This window comes from Phyllobates terribilis, unplaced genomic scaffold (genome assembly GCF_046119375.1).
Source record: "Phyllobates terribilis strain yellow unplaced genomic scaffold, ASM4611937v1 Scaffold_13__5_contigs__length_258822181, whole genome shotgun sequence".
Classification (NCBI taxonomy): domain Eukaryota; kingdom Metazoa; phylum Chordata; class Amphibia; order Anura; family Dendrobatidae; genus Phyllobates; species Phyllobates terribilis.
In genome coordinates, this window is record NW_027362773.1 from 30,741,450 (window position 1) to 30,762,514 (window position 21,065).

The 21,065-nt window shown below is 49.3% G+C and overlaps 1 protein-coding gene across 6 annotated transcripts in view; it reads right to left on the reverse strand.

The window, feature by feature from the left end:
- Window positions 1-21,065, reverse strand: part of LOC141173694 (ras-related and estrogen-regulated growth inhibitor-like) — a 118,730-nt gene that overhangs the window by 50,260 nt on the left and 47,405 nt on the right. For 3 of the 6 annotated variants that reach the window (XM_073658038.1, XM_073658036.1, XM_073658034.1), the window contains one exon: window positions 3,078-3,134. The exons of 1 other annotated variant lie outside the window; for it this stretch is intronic. Coding sequence is in view for 1 of the 5 variants with exons in the window: in XM_073658034.1 (XP_073514135.1) it covers window positions 3,078-3,134 (57 nt within the window). In the remaining 4 variants the exon portion in view is untranslated. Of the gene's footprint in view, window positions 1-3,077; window positions 3,135-3,225; window positions 3,265-3,474; window positions 3,784-21,065 lie in introns of those variants that run through there. 2 more of the 6 variants (XM_073658037.1, XM_073658039.1) reach the window with 2 other exon arrangements.

A 21,065-nucleotide genomic window follows, 5' to 3' on the forward strand; every position in this document is an offset into this window, starting at 1 on the left:
ACAAAATATGTGATCTGTAATAATGTTTGGTCAGTGGAATGTAAAGGCTTGACCTTGCAGTCCATTTGGTTACTCCTTAAAAAATATTTCTGCATAGTCAATACTTAGAGGGAAGATATCATCAGAAAATGACCTATTGTTTAAATTGAGATATCATGTTAAAGGTTCTTCAATTGCTTTAATTAGACAGCGTGAAAATAAGCAAGTTGACTATTGAAACTCCTGCTCTGTTGCCCCCCCTCTAACACTCTCGCACCCCTCCAATCTATCCTAAACTCTGCTGTACGACTAATCCCCCTGTCCCCCCGCTATTCCCCGGCCTCTCCTCTCTGTCAATCCCGTCACTGGCTCCCTGTTGCCCAGAGACTCCAGTTCAAAACCCTAACCATGGCACACAAAGCCATCCACAACCTGTCTCCTCCATACATCTGTGATCTAGTCTCCCGGTACATACCTGCACGCAGCCTCCGATCCTCACAAGATCTCCTTCTCTAATCCCCTCTTATCTCCTCCTCCCACAATCGCATACAAGATTTCTCCAGTGCATCTCCCCTACTCTGGAATTCTCTACCCCAACATATCAGGCTCGCGCCTACCATGAAAACCTTAAAAAGGCACCTGAAGACCCACCTCTTCCGACAAGCCTACAACCTGCAGTAACCCTCGCTCCACCTGTACTGTATCCTCACCCATCCCTTGTAGATTGTGAGTCCTCGTGGGCAGGGTCCTCGCTCCTCCTGTACCAGTCGCAGGCTCCTTCTTGTTTAAATTATTGTACTTGTTGTTTCCTATGTATACCCCTTTTCACATGTAAAGCGCCATGGAATAAATTACGCTATAATAATAAATAATAATAATTGAATTGCTTTTTCTATCTGCTATCATTTTTCTGTAATGAGAGATTTTATCTTCTATGGAGCTGGACCTCTAGTACCTGGCTAAGGATATGTTCATACGTGGCGTGTTTGCAGCTTTCTTAAGCTGCTTCCAAAAAGCAGGTTTTGCTTAGTTTCTGCTGCATTTTTGCTTAGTTTTTGGTGCGTTTTTTACTGTGTTTTTGTCAAGGTACATTTGTCTCTTGTGCATGCTGATAAAGTTTAGTGCATAAAAAAAAAATCTGATTTAACTTCTTCAGGTTTTGGCACCAAAACGCAGCAAAACCTGATACCTGTGTTTTTTGCAGCGTTTTTGCACTACCCATTGCTTTCAATGGGTGAAAAACAGGTGACATGCTGCATTTTGCAAAAACACAGCTCTTTGACAAAACAATAAAAAAATAAAACAAGCTGTGTGCATGAGATTTCTGAAATCTCATAGACTTTGCTGGTACTGTAAAATGCAGCTGAAAATTTGCATAAAAAAACACTGCAAAAACTCCACGAGTGAACATAGCCTACGAGTACACAGTAATTACATTCCAGGAGAGGAAATAACTTTTAACATACCAGTCACCTCTCTCTAGTCCATGCATTTCTATACAGCAGTTAGCTGCTCCAATTCCTCCCCTTCCTCCCATCTTCTGAAGAGATGCCATTATAAATCACCAGTTCAGGAGCTTTCATAGCAGGTCTCATAATCATGACTCTATTTTCAGTGTCTGGAGCTGTGTACTTGTTCAAATGTCCTGTTATCTCTATATGTAAATAAAGTGAGAGCTGTGTACGTTCCAGAAAAAAAACACTGATGGCTGAATGTGTTACAGCAGAACTTGTGCTAGGCTTCATAGTTCTACTAACCCTATGTCATGAGTCCTCCACTCAGTGAGTGACTGTTTTGCAGCGCTATGGAATCTGGGTCAAGCTGAGTTGTCGGTGCTTTGATTGACAGCTCGGCTGTCCAATCTTGTGATGGGCGTGTTGATCTGTCGGTACTTTGATTGTCAGCTCGGCCATTCAATCTGTGGTTGGGACGTGCTGCGCTTTCTCCATATGTTCAGGGTTCTGGGGATTGCCCAGCTACGTAACTGAGCTGTCTGTCTCTGATCCCTGGCAGATGTAGTTTTTGCTTCCTGGTTAGTGTTTGCCTTATTCTGTTGTGCTGAGTTCTGATCTTCCTGCCTTACCCTTTGGGCTGTGTTGCGACTATCCCTTCGTTTTGTCCTTTTGCTTTGATCCGCTATCTCCAGGTATTTTGACCCCGGACTGTGACCTGACTTACACCTTTGTCTTTCACCTTGGTTTTCTAGCTGCTCTCTTGGTATCCGACCCAGGAACGACTGACTTTTCTGCCTCACGTTCTGTCCATGAGTAGTGACTAGCATCACACCCTACAGTTTTATTCACCAGAATTGTCACTCAAGGAGTAGGAGAGCCTGCCCTGCTAGAAACAAGGAAGTATTGAAACTTTAAGGAGATTGCATTGCTCTGAGCTGCTCAAGAGACAATTTGAGAATACCTTTTTAAAAGTATTTCTTCTCCTTTTTTTATTTTTGCGTAATACAATCTGTATTACAAATCAAAAATAGAAATATTGCAGTTCACACACCGGCCACAGGGGCATTTTTAGAATCTAACTTCCTGTTATTTCAGGAAACAACACATGTACATTAGGTACAATGAATAGACTTTGACCTTATCTATTATACTGAAGCATCTAATAAGCATGTGCAAAAGTCATTATGAAGGGAGGAGAAGCAGGGTTAGTTGTGTCATCACCTATTGTGATTGGTGGATCCTGTGTTATCAGTCATTGCAATCCTGTCTCTGATATTATGATGCTTAATGAAACCTCTCCCTGAAAAGACATAACATAAGAGTTTTAAAAAGCCCCAGCGGCCAATGTGAAAATTGCAATATTATAATTTTTTTTAATAAAGATCATGATATGAAAAACAAAGCCACATTTAAAAAAAAATAAAAAATACATAAAAGGAAACACAAAAAAATTATTTAAACAATAGGTCATTTATAACCGACTGATAATCTTTTGCATGTGCCCAATATATTCAATATTGTATACTGTATTTTACTAATACTGGGTGAATAAAGAGGGAGAAGATAGATAGATAGATAGATAGATAGATAGATAGATAGATAGATAGATAGATAGATAGATAGATAGATAGATTAGAGACTTACCAAGGGTTGGATCGTAATCTCCAATAAATCGTTTAGTGATGAATCTGACAGTAAGTGCTGATAAGAAAAAAAAAAGTCTGATTATAAAAGGTGCATTAGTGAAATCAATGATTGCCAATATCAGCTCCACACATAATACACATCATACTTTCATTAGTGCTACAATCTGTGATTACTGCTGGGAAATCAGCATATACCTCCTCCCCCAGTAATGGCAGCAGACATTTGTGACTGTCACAGGGAACTGCGATATGAAAGCTGCTCGCTGGAACCCGACCACCCCTCTGACATATGCTCTTTAATTTATACCGGCAGCAGACATATTAGAGCCATCCATAAATATGGAAACAACACACATGAGCCTTTGGAAGAATCTGCTAAGACTCGCATTTCATACCTCATTCTCAAACAGAAGCCCCCTGAAACAATGTGGTGGGTCCTGGGCTGTCTACGAGACGAGATATGGTCCGCTATTTGTCATTTGTCAGTGTGGTCTTCACTGTGAAGAGAACTTCTTACAAAAGCATAAAGAAACAAGACTGGAAAGTGGAGTCGCTGATCCAACCTCTTTATTATGCCGACTGCATTATGCCACGTCTAACCCCAGAGGGTTTGTGCTGTTCGCCAGGTGTGCCCTCACTATGGCTCAATATGATTAAATGCACATGGCAGCTCCCGGTCATGGGTCACGTTTCTGAAACCAAGTGCTGAAGATCAGAGAATGATGCAGTGTAAGAATGAGCAAGGCAAAGAAAATGTGAATATAGTCAAAATAGGTCAATGCATTTCTAAGCTGATATTTCTAATTTCAGTTACCTAAATCTGATCAAAAGCTGGAAGAATAAGCCCTGACAAGTAAATCTGAGATGTGGCTCATTAGAAAGAAATCTCTAAAACTGCTAAAAGTACAACTCTGTCTTTTGAGATCAGTAGCTTTGGCAGCAAACTAACCATACCTCCCAAGTCCATGTCTTCAGGAGGGTGGTAAAGGGTATAAGCAGGGCCGGCGTCAGCACCCGGCGCACCCGGGCAAATGCCGGGGCCCTGAGCAGGCAGAGGGGCCCACTGGCGGTCGCGCACCCCGCTGGGCTATGGGCGGAGGAGAGCGGTGTCAGCGCCCGCCCTTCTCCGCCGCTTGCTCAGGGCCCCGGCAGCTGGATACTTACCTCTCCCCGTGCCTCCGCAGATCAGCTGTCTTCCTGCTCTGCGCTCCCTGTGACGTCTCAGGTCAGAGGGCGCGGTGACGTCTTTACACCGCGCCCTCCCCTGAGCCGTCACAGGGAGCGCTGAGCTGAAAGACGCTGACAACGCTGGAGTTCGGACCCGAGCAGCGGGCAGCGGGCAGCAGGTAGCAGGTGAGGAGAAGGGAGGTGAGTATTTGATTCTTTTTTTTTTTAATGTATGGAGGCATGGGGCATTATAAAGAGGGGGGGTGACATCTTGCATGGGGCATTATAAAGAGTGGGGGGGCATCCTGCATGGGGCATTATAAAGAGAGGGGGGGACATCCTGCATGGGGCATTATAAGGTGGGGAACAGCCTGCATGGGGCATTATAAAGAGGGGGGGGGGTGACATCCTGCATGGGGCATTATAAAGAGGGGGGGGCAGCCTGTATGGGGCATTATAAGGTGGGGAACAGCCTGCATAGTGCATTATAAGGGGGGGAGGCAGCCTGTATGGGGCACTATGTGGGGGGTAACAGCCTGCATGGAGCATTATAAGGGGGGGACAGCCTGTATGGGGCATTATGTGGGGGGTAACAGCCTGCATGCAGCATTATATGGGGGCCAGTATCCTGTATGGAGCGTTAAAAGGGGACCGGTATCCTGTATGGAGCGTTATAAGGGGACCGGTATCCTGTATGGAGCGTTATATGGGGGCCAGTATCCTGTATGGAGTTTTATAAGGGGACCAGTATCCTGTATGGAGCGTTATATGGGGGCCAGTATCCTGTATGGAGCTTTATAAGGGGACCAGTATCCTGTATGGAGCGTTATATGGGGGCCAGTATTCTGTACGGAGCCTTATATGGGGGCCAGTATTCCGTATGGAGCCTTATATGGGGGCCAGTATTCCGTATGGAGCATTATATGGGGGCCAGTATTCCGTATGGAGCCTTATATGGGGGCCAGTATTCCGCATGGAGCCTTATATGGGGGCCAGTATTCTGCATGGAGCCTTATATGGGGGCCAGTATTCCGCATGGAGCCTTATATGGGGGTCAGTATTCCACATGGAGCCTTATATGGGGGCCAGTATTCCGTATGGGGCCTTATATGGGGGCCAGTATTCCTTATGGGGCCTTATATGGGGGCCAGTATTCCGTATGGTGCCTTATATGGGGGCCAGTATTCCGTATGGGGCCTTATATGGGGGCCAGTATTCCGTATGGGGCCTTATATGGGGGCCAGTATTCTGTATGGAGCGTTATATGGGGGCCAGTATTCTGTATGGAGCGTTATATGGGGGACAGTATTCTGTGTGGAGCGATTCACCAGTTTCTGAGCTATTGTGGAATTTACAATAGATATTACTCATATATATTTCTCCGCCGTATCTCTGCATCATGAATCATGGTATGTGTTAAAGGGGCCCACTGAGACTCTTTCGCCCGGGGCCCAGAAAAACCTGGAGCCGGCCCTGGGTATAAGGTATTTATATGCAAGTAATTAAAGAAACAACAGGCGTTGTATAATGAATAAATCCTATTGTACTATTGTGTCAGCCCAACCCATTTTATTGACTTCTAAACATAGTTTACAATGCATAGTGAATCTCAGATTAAAGAGAATCGTTAGTAAAATCAACCCTTGCAAGCCGCCTATATGGGCATGTACAGTACAGACCAAAAGTTTGGACACACCTTCTCATTTAAAGATTTTTCTGTATTTTCATGACTATGAAAATTGTACATTCACACTGAAGGCATCAAAACTATGAATTAACACATGTGGAATGATATACTTAACAAAAAAGTGTGAAACAACTGAAAATATGTCTTATATTCTAGGTTCTTCAAAGTAGCCACCTTTTGCTTTGATGACTGCTTTGCACACTCTTGGCATTCTCTTGATGAGCTTCAAGAGGTAGTCACCTGAAATGGTTTTCACTTCACAGGTGTGCCCTGTCAGGTTTAATAAGTGGGATTTCTTGCCTTATAAATGGGGTTGGGACCATCAGTTGTACTGTGCAGAAGTCTGGTGGATACACAGCTGATAGTCCTACTGAATAGACTGTTAGAATTTGTATTATGGCAAGAAAAAAGCAGCTAAGTAAATAAAAACGAGTGGCCATCATTACTTTAAGGAATGAAAGTCAGTTAGTCCGAAAAATTGAGCAAACTGTGAAAGTGTCCCCAAGTGCAGTTGCAAAAACCATCAAGCGCTACAAAGAAACTGGCTCACATGAGGACCGCCCCAGGAAAGGAAGACCAAGAGTCACCTCTGCTTCTGAGGAATAAGTTTATCTGAGTCACCAGCCTCAGAAATCGCAGGTTAACAGCAGCTCAGATTAGAGACCAGGTCAATGCCACACAGAGTTCTAGCAGCAGACACATCTCTACAACAACTGTTAAGAGGAGACATTGCGCAGCAGGCCTTCATGGTAAAATAGCTGCTAGGAAACCACTGCTAAGGACAGGCAACAAGCAGAAGAGACTTGTTTGGGCTAAAGAACACAAGGAATGGACAATAGACCAGTGGAAATCTGCTTTGGTCTGATGAGTCCAAATTTGAGATCTTTGGTTCCAACCACCGTGTCTTTGTGTGACGCAGAAAAGGTGAACGGATGGACTCTACATGCCTGGTTCCCACTGTGAAGCATGGAGGAGAAGGTGTGATGGTGTGGGGGTGCTTTGCTGGTGACACTGTTGGGGATTTATTCAAAATTGAAGGAATACTGAACCAGCATGGCTACCACAGCATCTTGCAGTGGCATTCTATTCCATCCGGTTTGCGTTTAGTTGGACCATCATTTATTTTTCAACAGGACAATGACCTCAAACACACCTCCAGGCTGTGTAAGGGCTATTTGACCAAGAAGGAGAGTGATGGGGTGCTACGCCAGATGACCTGGCCTCCACAGTCACCAGACCTGAACCCAATCGAGATGGTTTGGGGTGAGCTGGACCGCAGAGTGAAGGCAAAAGGGCCAACAAGTGCTAAGCATCTCTGGGAACTCCTTCAAGATTGTTGGAAGACCATTTCCGGTGACTACCTCTTGAAGCTCATCAAGAGAATGCCAAGAGTGTGCAAAGCAGTCATTAAAGCAAAAGGTGGCTACTTTGAAAAACCTAGAATATAAGACATATTTTCAGTTGTTTCACACTTTTTTGTTAAGTATATAATTCCACATGTGTTAATTCATAGTTTTGATGCCTTCAGTGTGAATGTACAATTTTCATAGTCATGAAAATACAGAAAAATCTTTAAATGAGAAGGCGTGTCCAAACTTTTGGTCTCTACTGTAGGTCATAGGAAGCTGAATAAAACGATACCTTCATATCCGTTATCAGATGACTTATTCCAGAGAAATCCACCTTTTTCTTACGTGTAAATGAGCTGTTAAGATCAATGGTCCGGACACAGATCTCTCTGAGACTCCGCCTCCAGAGCTTATTTTAAATGAAAGGGGACATTACCAGTGTGAGACATGTAGATCAGGAGAGCAGACTGTCAGTCATTACATGTCTCACTCTAGTAACGCCCCTTTCATTTAAAATAAGCTCTGGAGGCAGATTCTCGGGGAGATCTATGTCCGCTCCGTAGATCTTAACAGCTCATTTACATATTAAGAAAAACATGGATTTCATTGGAATAAGGTATCGGAACGTAGATATCAAGGTATCATGTTATTCAGCTTCCTGTGACCTACATGTGTGTGACACCTCTGTCGCCCTCCCTGGGTTTTTGGGGTACTCAGAGCCGGGTCTGTGTAGGGGTAGCGGGGAATGCAGTCGTGGCCCCGACCCGTTCCGTGCCCAGGGCTGTCACATTAAAAATAATGGGCTTTCAAGTAAGAGTGGTATTTCGACTACGCCACCTGCGGTTTCCGGTGATGGACACCAGCGCTGCTACAGTCCACTGAGGCTGGTGTTACGGGCAGCTAAGATGGGACGGCTCCCCGCAGGCAGAGCAGGCCTCAGGGCAGTGTGAGGAGGAATGGTGGGTGCAGTGCCGCGCAGGAAATAACAGGCTGAGGCGGTGTGTGAAGTCATCCGGGGCTTTACTCACTTTAGAAGAACTTTCAGCCGCAAAGCTTCTCTCTGCTACACACGGCGTACTGCGGCCACCGGGAAGGGGGTCCAGCACTTCCCAGGTTGATCAGGAGCACCTGTCGAGACCCCTCTGGTGTGTGTTCCTCTCCTTTGTAAGTTCTCCCACTAAGTCTCCTCCTGTGTGTGGTACGAACGTGGTGTAAGGCCGGGTCCCACTGGATAAACGCAGAGTGAGAGATACAGGTGGCGACTCCGCTCCGTCCGTATCCCTTTGGGATCCACTAAGTCTCCGGGCTTTTCTGACTGAGACGTGAAGTAACAAAGTCAGATATCGGGGGCCGGTTACGCCTCTTGCAGCAGGAATTCCTCTGACTAGGCCAGAATAAAGAACACAGGTGGCGACTCCGCTCCGTCCATATCCCCCTGGGATCCTTTTGCCTGTGGAGCCTATCTCCTCTGCTCCCTCCAAGGCCTTCTTAGGTCAGGACCTTGACCGGGTAGAGACAGTGGTTAACTCTGACCTTCTCCTCGTCTCAAGGCCAGAGTACGAGGACCGCGAACCTTCCGCCAGCTACAGCTTCTTTCTGGACCCTGACAGAGGACCCTCAATCAAAGACCTTGAAATTAAGATGGCCGTAGATTAAATATGAATCAATAAGTGTTTCCTAAAAGTGTGTCCTCCACCCTCACCCACTACATGGTTCCCCCTATCTTTGTACCCCATCTCCTCTATCCCGGGCCGGGGCAGCACCCTGGTGCATTTAGGCCCCCTTCAGGACAGGAGTGGTGTAGTGTTGAGTGGTGAAGTGGGGTCCTGAGAGATGCTCCATCCTTACCTGGAAGAGGAGATACCACACCTCGATCTGAGGTGCAGTACCCCTGTGGCGACTGAACCCTCAGGGGCGCCACACATGCCCATATAAACGGCCTAGGAGGGTTGATTGTACTGACAGATTCACTTTAATATAAAAAGGCCAAGAAACCCTGTCTATTAGAGAGCTGTAAAAAAGGGCTGCATCAGCTTTGGAGGACTCCCTACAACCAAGGATTGCACAGTATTTCTATGAGGCTGTCACGCTTGGGTCAGGAGAGCCGCACCCAGTCCGTGCATTGATCTCAGACTGATTTGCACTGACGTGTGCATGAGCCCTTACACTGCAAAATAGATATTATCTATTCTTTTTAATTTGGAGGTCAATGTAATATAGTGTAGCGCCCCGTGGGTTCGGCCGCTACAGGGGTATTGCACCTCTGCCAGAGGTGTGATATTCCACTCCCGGGTAAGGATGGAGTATGGACCAGGGCTCAGTTAGCTGCATACAGCACACACACCCCATTTCCGAGGGACAGCTCAACGGTGCTCCCACTAGACAGAAGTGCAGGCACAACCGACTATGTCCCTGTCTGGAGTGGGGAGGGGGGTGGAACACCCAGTGCTGTAGGGGCGGATAGGGGTTGGTTCCTGAGCGTAGGTAGGAGCCCATTGGTTGCTGGTCACCTGGGCTCATGGTCAGAGGGAGGTATAAAAGGTGGGCACCATCTTAGCTCTAGGAGAGAGAGAGAGAGAGAAGTTCTTTCTGTCCAGAGAGGAGAAGACAGGGAGTAGAGGCTCTGTAGGAGCTCTACTCCAGAAGGGCCTAGTGAGAGGCCGAGGAGGAGGTGAAAGGGAGCTGAGATTGTGGCTCATCCCAGCTCCAAGAGAAAGGAACAGAAAGGAACAGGAAGGAACAGAAAAGGAGAAGAAGAGACAGAGAAGCAGAAGGGCTCAGGAACAAGAAGGTGGAAGGGACCCTAAGAACCCACGAGAATCCAGGGTGAAGGGTCAGGCAGATTAAGGGTACCGGATCCCAAGTTGGTGGAGGAGAAACTACCCTCAGCCAAAGACCGGTCGTCGTGATCATTTATTGGTGCGACACCTCATCAAACCTGCTAGGAAGGCACCATATAGGACAGCGGAGGACGGGGCCCACGTTTACCCGCACAAGTTCGCGGCAGCTGGACAAAAGTGGGTCACTGGTGAGGCAGGCCAGAGAAAGGACAAAAGGGGGTCCTGAGCCATACTTCTGAACTGCCTGGGAGTTGACCGAGCCCCACACCTGGTGGACGCAGCACGGCTCGGGCGGTCACTACCGGTGCCGAAGTGACCCGGAGCACATGAACTGTGAGTAAAGACCCTGGACTGTAACTTGTTGTCTGTGTGTGTGGCACCCCAGGGGTCTGGTTCCCACAGTAATGTAATGTTATGTCTGAGAGCAGGTGGGAGGTCCTTTGGTCAGGGATCCTGTGCATGCCACACCTCCTGCCCAGTCTTGGGAGGGGAAGACCTTCCCCTATATAAACCCGGGGCTGAAGCAGGGTTAGTCAGTCAAGGAGAGTAGAGACAGAGAAGCAGCATAGGAAGAAACAGCAGAAGCTCAGTGGGAGCAATATTACTACGAGTCAGGGGCTGGCAGCTGCAGAGCTCGCCCTGACTGAGAAGATTTCTTACCGGACCCGGAGTCCGAGGCTGTGGGGACTAACTCCTACTCAGCAGCAGAATCCGTCAGACAGGGGATTTCAGGTCCTCTGGCCAAGAAGCCCGAAGGCACGGTCACACGCGTGGGACCAGCACCGCCATCGTGGAGCGGAAGCCATTAGAAGGCCCTGAGTCACCGGCCATACGGGTGAGCACCACACGGTACACTCAGGGACGTGGGCTACTTATACCCGCTTCTAGCAAGGTAGCCAGAAGAGTACAGTCAGTTTGGGAGGCCTACAACTCCGCCTGGCCAGGGGAGATCCCATCTGCTCAAGGACTGACCAGGCCCCAATCACTAGCCAGTACTCCGGGAGGGTCTACCGTTGTCACCAGTAAAGACCCTGAACTACACCGTACCGTCTCCGAGTGGTTCCTGCTACCCCCATCATCCACATCTGCTGCCCTGAGGCCATACCCCTCCCGTTGGGGGTTATACCATCTACGCTGCACCATCCATCCACGGGCCTCAGCGGACTGTCCTGCAGCGGCAGCTCCATAGCTGCATTCAACGGGTGGCGTAGTCGTACAACATCTACCGCTGATACATCGCCGCTCAGTTTGACTCCCTGGGCACGGACCGGGTCACCGCCACGAGACTACAACCCTCAAGAGATCCGGCTCCGGGTAAGCTCCCGCGTGCGCAACGCAGCGCGACACAGGCCCAGGGGCGCGTCAACTTTGGCGTAGTCGGCAGGATTTCGTGCCCGCAACCACCGGGTACTGCGTGCCTGAAAAAGAGACTTTTCAAACTTACCTGTGGTGAAGATTCCCGCCATCCGGCGCCATCCTCAGCCTTCTTCCCGCCATCGGTGAAGTTTCCCGCCATCCGGCGCCATCTTCTGCCTTCTTCCCGCCATCCGTGGAGTTTTCCCGCCATTGGACGCCATCTTGAGGACGCCGCGCGGGAAGAAGAGGGGCGTGGACTCCGAAAGCGCGCGAGAACTGAAGCCCCGCCTCACGTCCGGACGTTGCGTAAGGTCCTGGAAGGAGCCCAGCAGACGCCGACGTCACAGGAGCGCGACGGAAGGTCCTCAACCCTGACGATCCACTGCGGAGCCGCGGCCTACGGAAGAGGATCATCGCAAGGTAGGCCACGGTCCACTAGGGGGGAGGAAGATGTCGGATACGGAGGAGAGCTTCACTGCCTCAACCCCCGCCAGCACTACCGCTGCTGCAGTTATGCCCTTCACCATGCCCTATATCCCGGGAGCAGCTTGGCTACCCCAGTACTCAGGGGAGTCACATACCCTGCATGACTTTAGAGAAAAGCTGGATAGCCTCTTCCAGGTGTACCCCCTCACAGAAGAGCAAAAAGTGAGCATCCTGGTGGCCCAACTAACCGGGGCAGCCAAAAGGGAAGTAAAATCCTGGCCACCTGGGAGGAAGACTGTCGCAGGGATACTAACCCGGCTGAAGGACACCTTTGATACCCGCACCTCAGCCGAGATTAAGCTTAGATTCTACGGGTGCAAGCAGCGAGCGCATGAGAGTATAAGGGACTATGCACTAAACCTACAAGAGGCCCTGAGGGCCATTAAGCAGACCGACCCTGATGGAGTGGGAAACGAGGACAGGCTGTTGACCGAACAGTTTATAGAGGGACTGTATTGTAATACCCACCGAACCCAGTTGCGGGCAATGGCCTTACAGGATCCCCATCTGGGCTTTGCACAGTTCAAGGACAGAGCCATCCGGGTGCTCCGAGAACCGGCACCGGGTGGCGTTGTGACCCACAAGCGCCCTGCTATCACTTACCACCAGGAGGCGGCGCCCTTGTCGGCAGGGCCTGTGGGAGCTGATGCGCAGGCTTTGGACAATGACCCGGCTCCAGACCTACACCATCAGGTCCAAGAGCTAGCTAAGAGCGTTGCTGCGCTAACCCGAACTGTGCAGTCTTTACAGGCTTCCACCCCAGGGAAGATCCAGCTGGCATCCGGACCGGAGGACATCCCGTGGCGTCGACCAAGGAGGACCCCACCGGCCAGAGGAAGACCCAGTGACCGATACAGCGAGGACGGACGACGCATCTGCCGCCGCTGCAATCAACCTGGACATATGGCAAGGTACTGTTCTTTAAACGGGCACAACCTGGGGTAGAGGGCCAACCCCCAGGAAAAAGATCACCAGGCCCATCGAACTGGCGCGACAGATATGTGGGAGGACGTCCAGTCTTGCCTGTGGTACTGGATGGCATTCCCATGAGTGCCCTACTGGACACCGGGTCACAGGTCACCACCATCCCGTACGTGCTCTTTAAGCAGTACTGGAATGACTCGGATATTACCCGCTACCCTGACGACGACTTGAGTATCATCGCCAGCAATGGCCAGCCCGTGCCACAGATCGGATTTAAAGAGGTGACCATCAAAATCGGTAGAGTCGAACTGGCAGCACAGGGACTGATCATTGTAGATATTGACAAACATGAGAGTCACCCAAAAATAACTCTAGGAACTAATGTAATTGAAAATTGTCTTGCAGAGGTGATTTTCCTTTTACAGCAGGTTGCCAAGAACGCCAGCTCCGGCGAGCAGCGGGTGCTCCAGAAAGAGATCCGGGCACTGATGCGACGGCAACAGGTGGAACTCTCCGGCGGTGAGATTGGTAGCGTAAGAATGTGTGACCCTTTTCCTATTGCCATGCCCCCAAAAAGTGAAATGATGATTTGGTGCCGGGCAGCTATTGGTCTGAGAGGTAGAGATTACCAGGCAATGGTAGAACCAGTTTACTCGGACAGTAGGCCCACCATTTTGACAGCACGGGGGGTGGTTGATGTACGCCATGGGAGGGTGCCCGTTCGCATAATAAATATCGGGGAGAGGGAAGTGTACCTGCCCCGGTATGCCACGCTAGCCAAATTATATACCATTAACCAAAATTCTATACAATCTGTGGAACCCTTGCCTCCATCTCACCCGGAGGAAGGTAACGGCTCTAAGAAAAACATGGAGGACTGGTGTCAGCAACTACATCTGGGTACTGACTCCACTCCCGCACACCAGAAACAAGGAGTCTATCGGGTGGTTCAGGAGTACGAGAGAGTGTTCAGTAAACACCCGTTAGACTTCGGGCGAGTCAAGGGGGTAGAACACCACATCCCCACGGGAGACCATCCTCCTATAAAAGAGAGGTATCGACCCGTACCCCCTGCCCACTACCAACACGCCAAGGGGATGCTTAGAGACATGAAGGAGGCTGGGGTGATCAGGGATAGCTGTAGCCCCTGGGCAGCTCCACTAGTCTTAGTCCGAAAGAAAGGCAACACCATGAGGATGTGTGTAGATTACCGGAAAATCAATCGTATCACACACAAGGATGCGTACCCCTTACCAAGGATAGAGGAGTCATTGGCTGCTTTAAGATCTGCTAACTTCTTCTCTACCTTGGATCTCACTAGCAGGTACTGGCAGGTTCCTGTAGCAGAGGCGGACCGGGAGAAGACCGCATTCACCACCCCGATGGGACTTAGCGAGTTCACCTGCATGCCGTTCGGACTCTGCAACGCACCGGGAACCTTCCAACGACTAATGGAGTGTTGTCTGGGCCACAGAAACTTCGAGACGGTCCTGTTGTACCTGGACGATGTCATCGTATATTCCAAGACGTATGAGGACCACCTGAAACACCTGGCGGAAGTGTTCGAAGCTCTGGCAAGTTACGGCCTAAAGGTGAAACCCTCCAAGAGTCACCTCCTGAAACCAAAGGTGCAGTACCTGGGACACGTGGTGAGCGCTGACGGAGTGGCTCCCGACCCTGATAAGATCACCGCAATTAAGGAATGGCCAAGCCCCTCCAGCGTAAAAGAAGTGCGGCAGTTCCTCGGGTTGGTAGGCTACTACCGAAGGTTTATTCCCGGTTTCACCAAAAAGGCAGCACCTATGCAGGACCTCCTGATAGGCCAGTCCCGGAAGGCCAAGAACCAGAAGCCGCCCTTCAAATGGGAGGAGCTGGAAGAAGAGTCCTTCCGCCAGCTGAAGATGGCCCTCACGGGGGACGAAATCCTGGCGTACCCGGATTATAGCCAGCCCTTTATCCTCTACACCGACGCCAGTAACATCGGGCTAGGAGCCGTACTGTCCCAGATCCAGCAGGGGAAGGAACGAGTAATCGCCTACGCCAGCCGAAAACTGCAACCCACCAAAAGGAACCCCGAGAATTACAGCTCATTTAAGCTAGAGTTCCTGGCCGTAGTATGGGCAGTCACCGAGCGCTTTAAGCATTACCTCGCTTCTTCCCGGTTCACCGTGTACACGGATAACAACCCGTTGACACACCTGGACACGGCAAGACTCGGTGCCCTGGAGCAGAGGTGGATGGCCCGTCTGTCCAACTACGAGTTCACAATCAAATACCGGGCAGGACGCTCCAATACCAACGCGGACGCCCTGTCCAGGATGCCCAACCTGCCGGACGGAGGAGAAGATCCGGAGGGACTGGAAGAAGTTGAACTCCCTGCGTTCCACCGTCATGGGACTATCCAGTATTCCCACCGGGTAAGGAGTAAGCAGGCTGCTACGTTGAACCCCTTACCCCACTACAACTGGGCGGAAACGCAAGACAGCGACCCTGCCGTCCGACTGGTGAAGGAGATGCTGACTCGGCCGGAGGCTCGCCTTGAACCAGACGCTCCGGAGGAAGCCAAACGACTATGGGCAGAGAAGAGTCGACTGTTCCTTTACAAAGGGAAGTTGTGCCGCAGAATGGTTAACTCCCGGACGCATGAATTACTCTGGCAAGTAGTGGTGCCACGAAGAGACGCAGCCATGGTGATGGAGGCATACCACGACGGAGCTGGACACTTCGGGTGGAAGAAGTTGGAGTTCCTGCTGCGCGAGCGGTTCCACTGGGTAGGCATGAGGGGAACCATCGAGAAGTGGTGCAGAGACTGTGGCCCGTGCAACCTGAGAAGGAAGGACCGTGCCAGCCAGAAGACTCCCCTGCAGTCCATCGTCACCCGGCAACCGTTGGAACTGGTAGCCTTGGATCATGTAAAACTGACCCCAAGCAGAAGTGGCTACGTCTACGCGTTAACCATCGTGGATCATTACTCCCGGTTTCTGGTTGTCGTCCCCGTCAAGGACTTAACGGCTCAAACAGCAGCTAGAGCCTTCCAGCAGCACTTTTGCCGTTCACACGGGTACCCGGACCAAGTGCTGACGGACCAGGGACCTGCCTTTGAAGCGGAGGTCTTCCAGGAATTCTGCAATCTGTATGGCTGCCGGAAGATAAGGACGACACCCTACCATCCGCAAACTAATGGACTTTGTGAGAAAATGAACCAGGTGGTAATGGATCTTCTAAAAACGTTGCCCCTGGAAGAACGCAGTCTGTGGCCTGAGAAGTTGCCCGATCTGGTGGACCTATACAACCACATCCCGGTAGGTTCCACCAACTGTACCCCGGCTTACCTAATGAGGGCAAGACCTGGTAAGTTACCTGTTGACCTGGAAATGGGAGTCCTGACACCCGAGGACACTTCACCAGAAACAGACTGGGACACAGAGAGGCAGCAGCAGTACCGGAGAGTACAGGAGAGCGTGGAGCGAAGTCTCTGTCAGGCTAGGGAAAGACAAGAGAAAACTTACAACCAGTATGCTCCCGCTGTTCCCCTGGTACCCGGAGAGCAGGTCTTGAAGAGGAAGAGACGGCTCCACAAGTTGGACGACCAGTGGGAGAAGGACCCGTACACCGTACTGCCCTCAAGCCACGAGAACCCGAAGGTTTGTACCATCAGTAAAGACGGAGGGGAAACCACAGCCATTGTATCCCGGGACCACCTGAAGAAGTGTCCCGAACAACTGAGGAACCCTGAAGAGGAACAAGAAGACCATCGACCCGTAGAGGAAAGGGAAGATATGGTTAGTACTGTGCTCGGGGACTTCCCTCGGTCTTGGACTCAAGTCAATGGTGCAGTTGTGGTACCCGTACTCACCTTCCTCCAACCAGCATCCCAAGCACCTACGGAGCAACAGGTAGAGCTGGAAGAACAGCCGGTCCAGGAGGCAGAAGACTCCACACAAGCAGAACAGGAGGATCAACCCTCTGCTTATAGTGAGCCTGCCGTACCCCTAGTGAGACAAAGAGCCGGTAGACAGCTGCCCAGTTTACCCTTGACAGCTCCTACACCCTGTAGTTCAGGGCCAGACAGTCAGCTCCGTAGGTCCACTAGGGCCACTAGAGGCCAGTTACCCGCACGCTGGAGGATTTGAAGTGTATAAATTGTTTTATTTATGTTTATCTGTGTATTGTTGCTTGTGTATAATTTTGTGTTTCCAGTTATTTTTAGGAATCCTTGGTGGATCTACCGGGAATCCTTGTACAATTAGTTGGAGCGTAACCCAGGATGGACTAGAGACTGTTAAGGACTCGGGGTAGGACAGACCCCTACTTGGTTACGTCTCCCTGTTTTGGTGAAATGGACACCTTGCTTTCTTCAAAGACTGCACCCGGTTACGGACATGCCGTGACCACCTTTATGTGTTTCTTATTGTATTGTTATTGTTATATCTTGTTATGTTTTTCTAAAATGTGTTTAGTCCCGGAGTACTAAATTTTACTAGGGGGGAATGTGGCACCCCAGGGGTCTGGTTCCCACAGTAATGTAATGTTATGTCTGAGAGCAGGTGGGAGGTCCTTTGGTCAGGGATCCTGTGCATGCCACACCTCCTGCCCAGTCTTGGGAGGGGAAGACCTTCCCCTATATAAACCCGGGGCTGAAGCAGGGTTAGTCAGTCAAGGAGAGTAGAGACAGAGAAGCAGCATAGGAAGAAACAGCAGAAGCTCAGTGGGAGCAATATTACTACGAGTCAGGGGCTGGCAGCTGCAGAGCTCGCCCTGACTGAGAAGATTTCTTAAAGATTTCTTACCGGACCCGGAGTCCGAGGCTGTGGGGACTAACTCCTACTCAGCAGCAGAATCCGTCAGACAGGGGATTTCAGGTCCTCTGGCCAAGAAGCCCGAAGGCACGGTCACACGCGTGGGACCAGCACCGCCATCGTGGAGCGGAAGCCATTAGAAGGCCCCGAGTCACCGGCCATACGGGTGAGCACCACACGGTACACTCAGGGACGTGGGCTACTTATACCCGCTTCTAGCAAGGTAGCCAGAAGAGTACAGTCAGTTTGGGAGGCCTACAACTCCGCCTGGCCAGGGGAGATCCCATCTGCTCAAGGACTGACCAGGCCCCAATCACTAGCCAGTACTCCGGGAGGGTCTATCGTTGTCACCAGTAAAGACCCTGAACTACACCGTACCGTCTCCGAGTGGTTCCTGCTACCCCCATCATCCACATCTGCTGCCCTGAGGCCATACCCCTCCCGTTGGGGGTTATACCATCTACGCTGCACCATCCATCCACCGGCCTCAGCGGACTGTCCTGCAGCGGCAGCTCCATAGCTGCATTCAACGGGTGGCGTAGTCGTACAACATCTACCGCTGATACATCGCCGCTCAGTTTGACTCCCTGGGCACGGACCGGGTCACCGCCACGAGACTACAACCCTCAAGAGATCCGGCTCCGGGTAAGCTCCCGCGTGCGCAACGCAGCGCGACACAGGCCCAGGGGCGCGTCATGTGCTCCTTTGCGCCTCGAGCACTACCGGTATTGGGACTCTCACCACCATCACTCCCACCATCCACTACACTGCCCTGGGGCCGCACTCTTCCCGTGGGGAGTCACACCACCTCAGCTGCACCCACCATCAGCCCCAGCGGTCTGCCCTGCAGCGGCGGTTCCTAATAACCGCAATCCACGGGTGGCGTAGTCGGACATTATCTAAAGCACGTAGCAGACTACCATTGGTCTGACCACCCTGAGCCGTGGGATCAGGCCGCCACTACTACTCCCAGCGTCTCCCTACTGCCCGGTTCCGCGTGCCCCACGGCCCAGGGGGCGAGTCAATAGCACTTACTGATACTGTAGCTTCTTGGGATAGATGGGATTATCCTGCACAAGGACATTCATTTTTTTAAGGTTTAATACAATGTATATGAAAAACTTTGATTCTGAGTCATAATATCAGGATTAGTGATGAGCAAGCATGCTCGTTACTCGAGATTTACGAGCATGCTCAGGTGTTTCCCGAGTATCTTCAGCATGCTCGGGTGTTATGTTTGAATCGGGCTGTGTGCATGATTTGCGACTGTTTGACAGCTTTAATACATGTGAGGAATGCCTGTTTCTTAGGCATTCCTCACATGTATTAAAGCTGTCAAACAGTCACAAATCATGCACACAGCACGACTAAAACATAACACCCGAGCACGCTGAAGATACTCGGCGAGCACCAGAGCATGCTTGCCAAAAGGGTTAACTGAACATACTCGCTCATCACTAATCAGGATCTAAAGTTTTTGTTTGTGTTTTTATCCAGGAATGAACCTCTTCTATTCTGTCGGTGATGATTATGATTATTTGTTACCATAATGTATATACAGTACATCCCAGCTCACACATTCTCCATTCCTTGAAATAATCCCTTAAAAGCCATCTGCAGAATTTTGAAGTTTGCGAATACATCCTCTTGATCCCTTCATCAAATGTGCACAGACTGGGAAACAAATGATGCAAAATTACTTTCCTGGATTGAATGTTCCTGCCAATCAGTTAATGCAGCAAATGTTATAGAAAAGTTGACGGCTTGCACATTCCTTCCTGTGGCTGGATACATGGAGCCTGTACATCTCACAGCGTGCCAGCACAATCTGCTATTTATCAAGCCGGGAATCATCTGCCTTGTAGAGTACTACAAGGTCACTAAACAAAACATTTGTTGCAATGTTTACAATGTTTTTTGGGTCTTGGTCATGTTATTTATCTTACAAATGTGCTCCGCTTTGTCCTACTATTGTCATTTCATCTCCATCAGAACATTTCAGGCTCCGTTCACACCTATGTTATCAATTCTGGAATAAGAGTTAAAAATTGAATGAATGCTGCATCCATAACACGATGGGCACTAGCGGCTGCTGATGCACCCCATTAACTTAATGCACTAACGAATATGGCTAATAATTCTTGCCAGAGACAGATTAAAGGGACTGTCAGCACAGAATGACTGTTCAAACCAAGTGCAGGCGCTCAGGGCTTCACGGCGACCAATCATTTATATTCACCTTCCCACCTGCTTGTTTTCCCACTATCTCCTCCCTCCTCTTCTTTGAGTGACAGCTCTGGCTTCATAGAGCAATAGAAGGGAGGAGATAGATTTAAAAAAATAGGTGGGAAGGTGTATATAAATGATTGACTCCGCCATGATGCACCGAGCGGTTGGACTTAGTTTGCAGAGTCATTCTGTGCTGACAGTCCCTTTAAGCCAATAATGACCTACGTTTGAGTAGTACTACTGCCGGACAGCTCATGTCAGTGGTGATGGTAGTGATATTGCTGCTTGTGGCTCCATCATTCTCATTGCCAAATGCCATGGTATTGGTTCTTGTTTTTTTTTCATTGACCTTGGCATTTTTTCTTTTACCATAGATTTTCACTACACTGTAACTAAGTTTTGGCACTGTTTTCAACCACAATTTCCCCCTTTCCAAAAAAGAATTGAAAAAAAAATTACTAGGTACACTTCTTAAAAAAAAAAACATCTGCAACAGGCCACTATGTGGAGTGTAATGATGTCAACTTTGACGAATAAAAAAGGTGTGCAAAACAACAGTAATTTGTGACATGCACACTTTGTGAGGTAAACGGTTACAGTTAAATTTCGGGATATTTTAATTGCAATAGCTATGAGATTTTAAAAATCTCATGCGCACACATTGGGTTTTTTTCCTGACTGAATTGGAAAACTGCTGCCTTTTTGAAAACTGCAGCATGTCACTTCTTTCAGCATTTTTTCACCCATAGAAAGCAATGAGTAAGTACAAAAACGTAGCAAAAACACGGCAAAAAACGCATGTATCAGGTTTTTCCTAGGTTTTTAGTGAAAAAAAGCAGATACATCAGTATGTGAAACCCATTTATTTTTGTTATTTCCCAAGTTTAAACCATAATGTCTTGGTCTGGTCTCCTCAACTGGGAATGGTGGTTAGGATTAGTACTGTTTTATTAAATTAGTGAACATTGGCTGACCTAGGTGTGAAATTGAACAATACCTGACCAACTCAAGGGCTGACCAAAATGTGAAAGTAAACAGTGTCCTACAAACTCAATGTGCTGCCAATCTCTTAGGTAAACTATGCCCAACCAATTCACCTTCCCCCGCTGTTACATTTGTATTTGTGCATTTTTTCATGAACTCATGTAA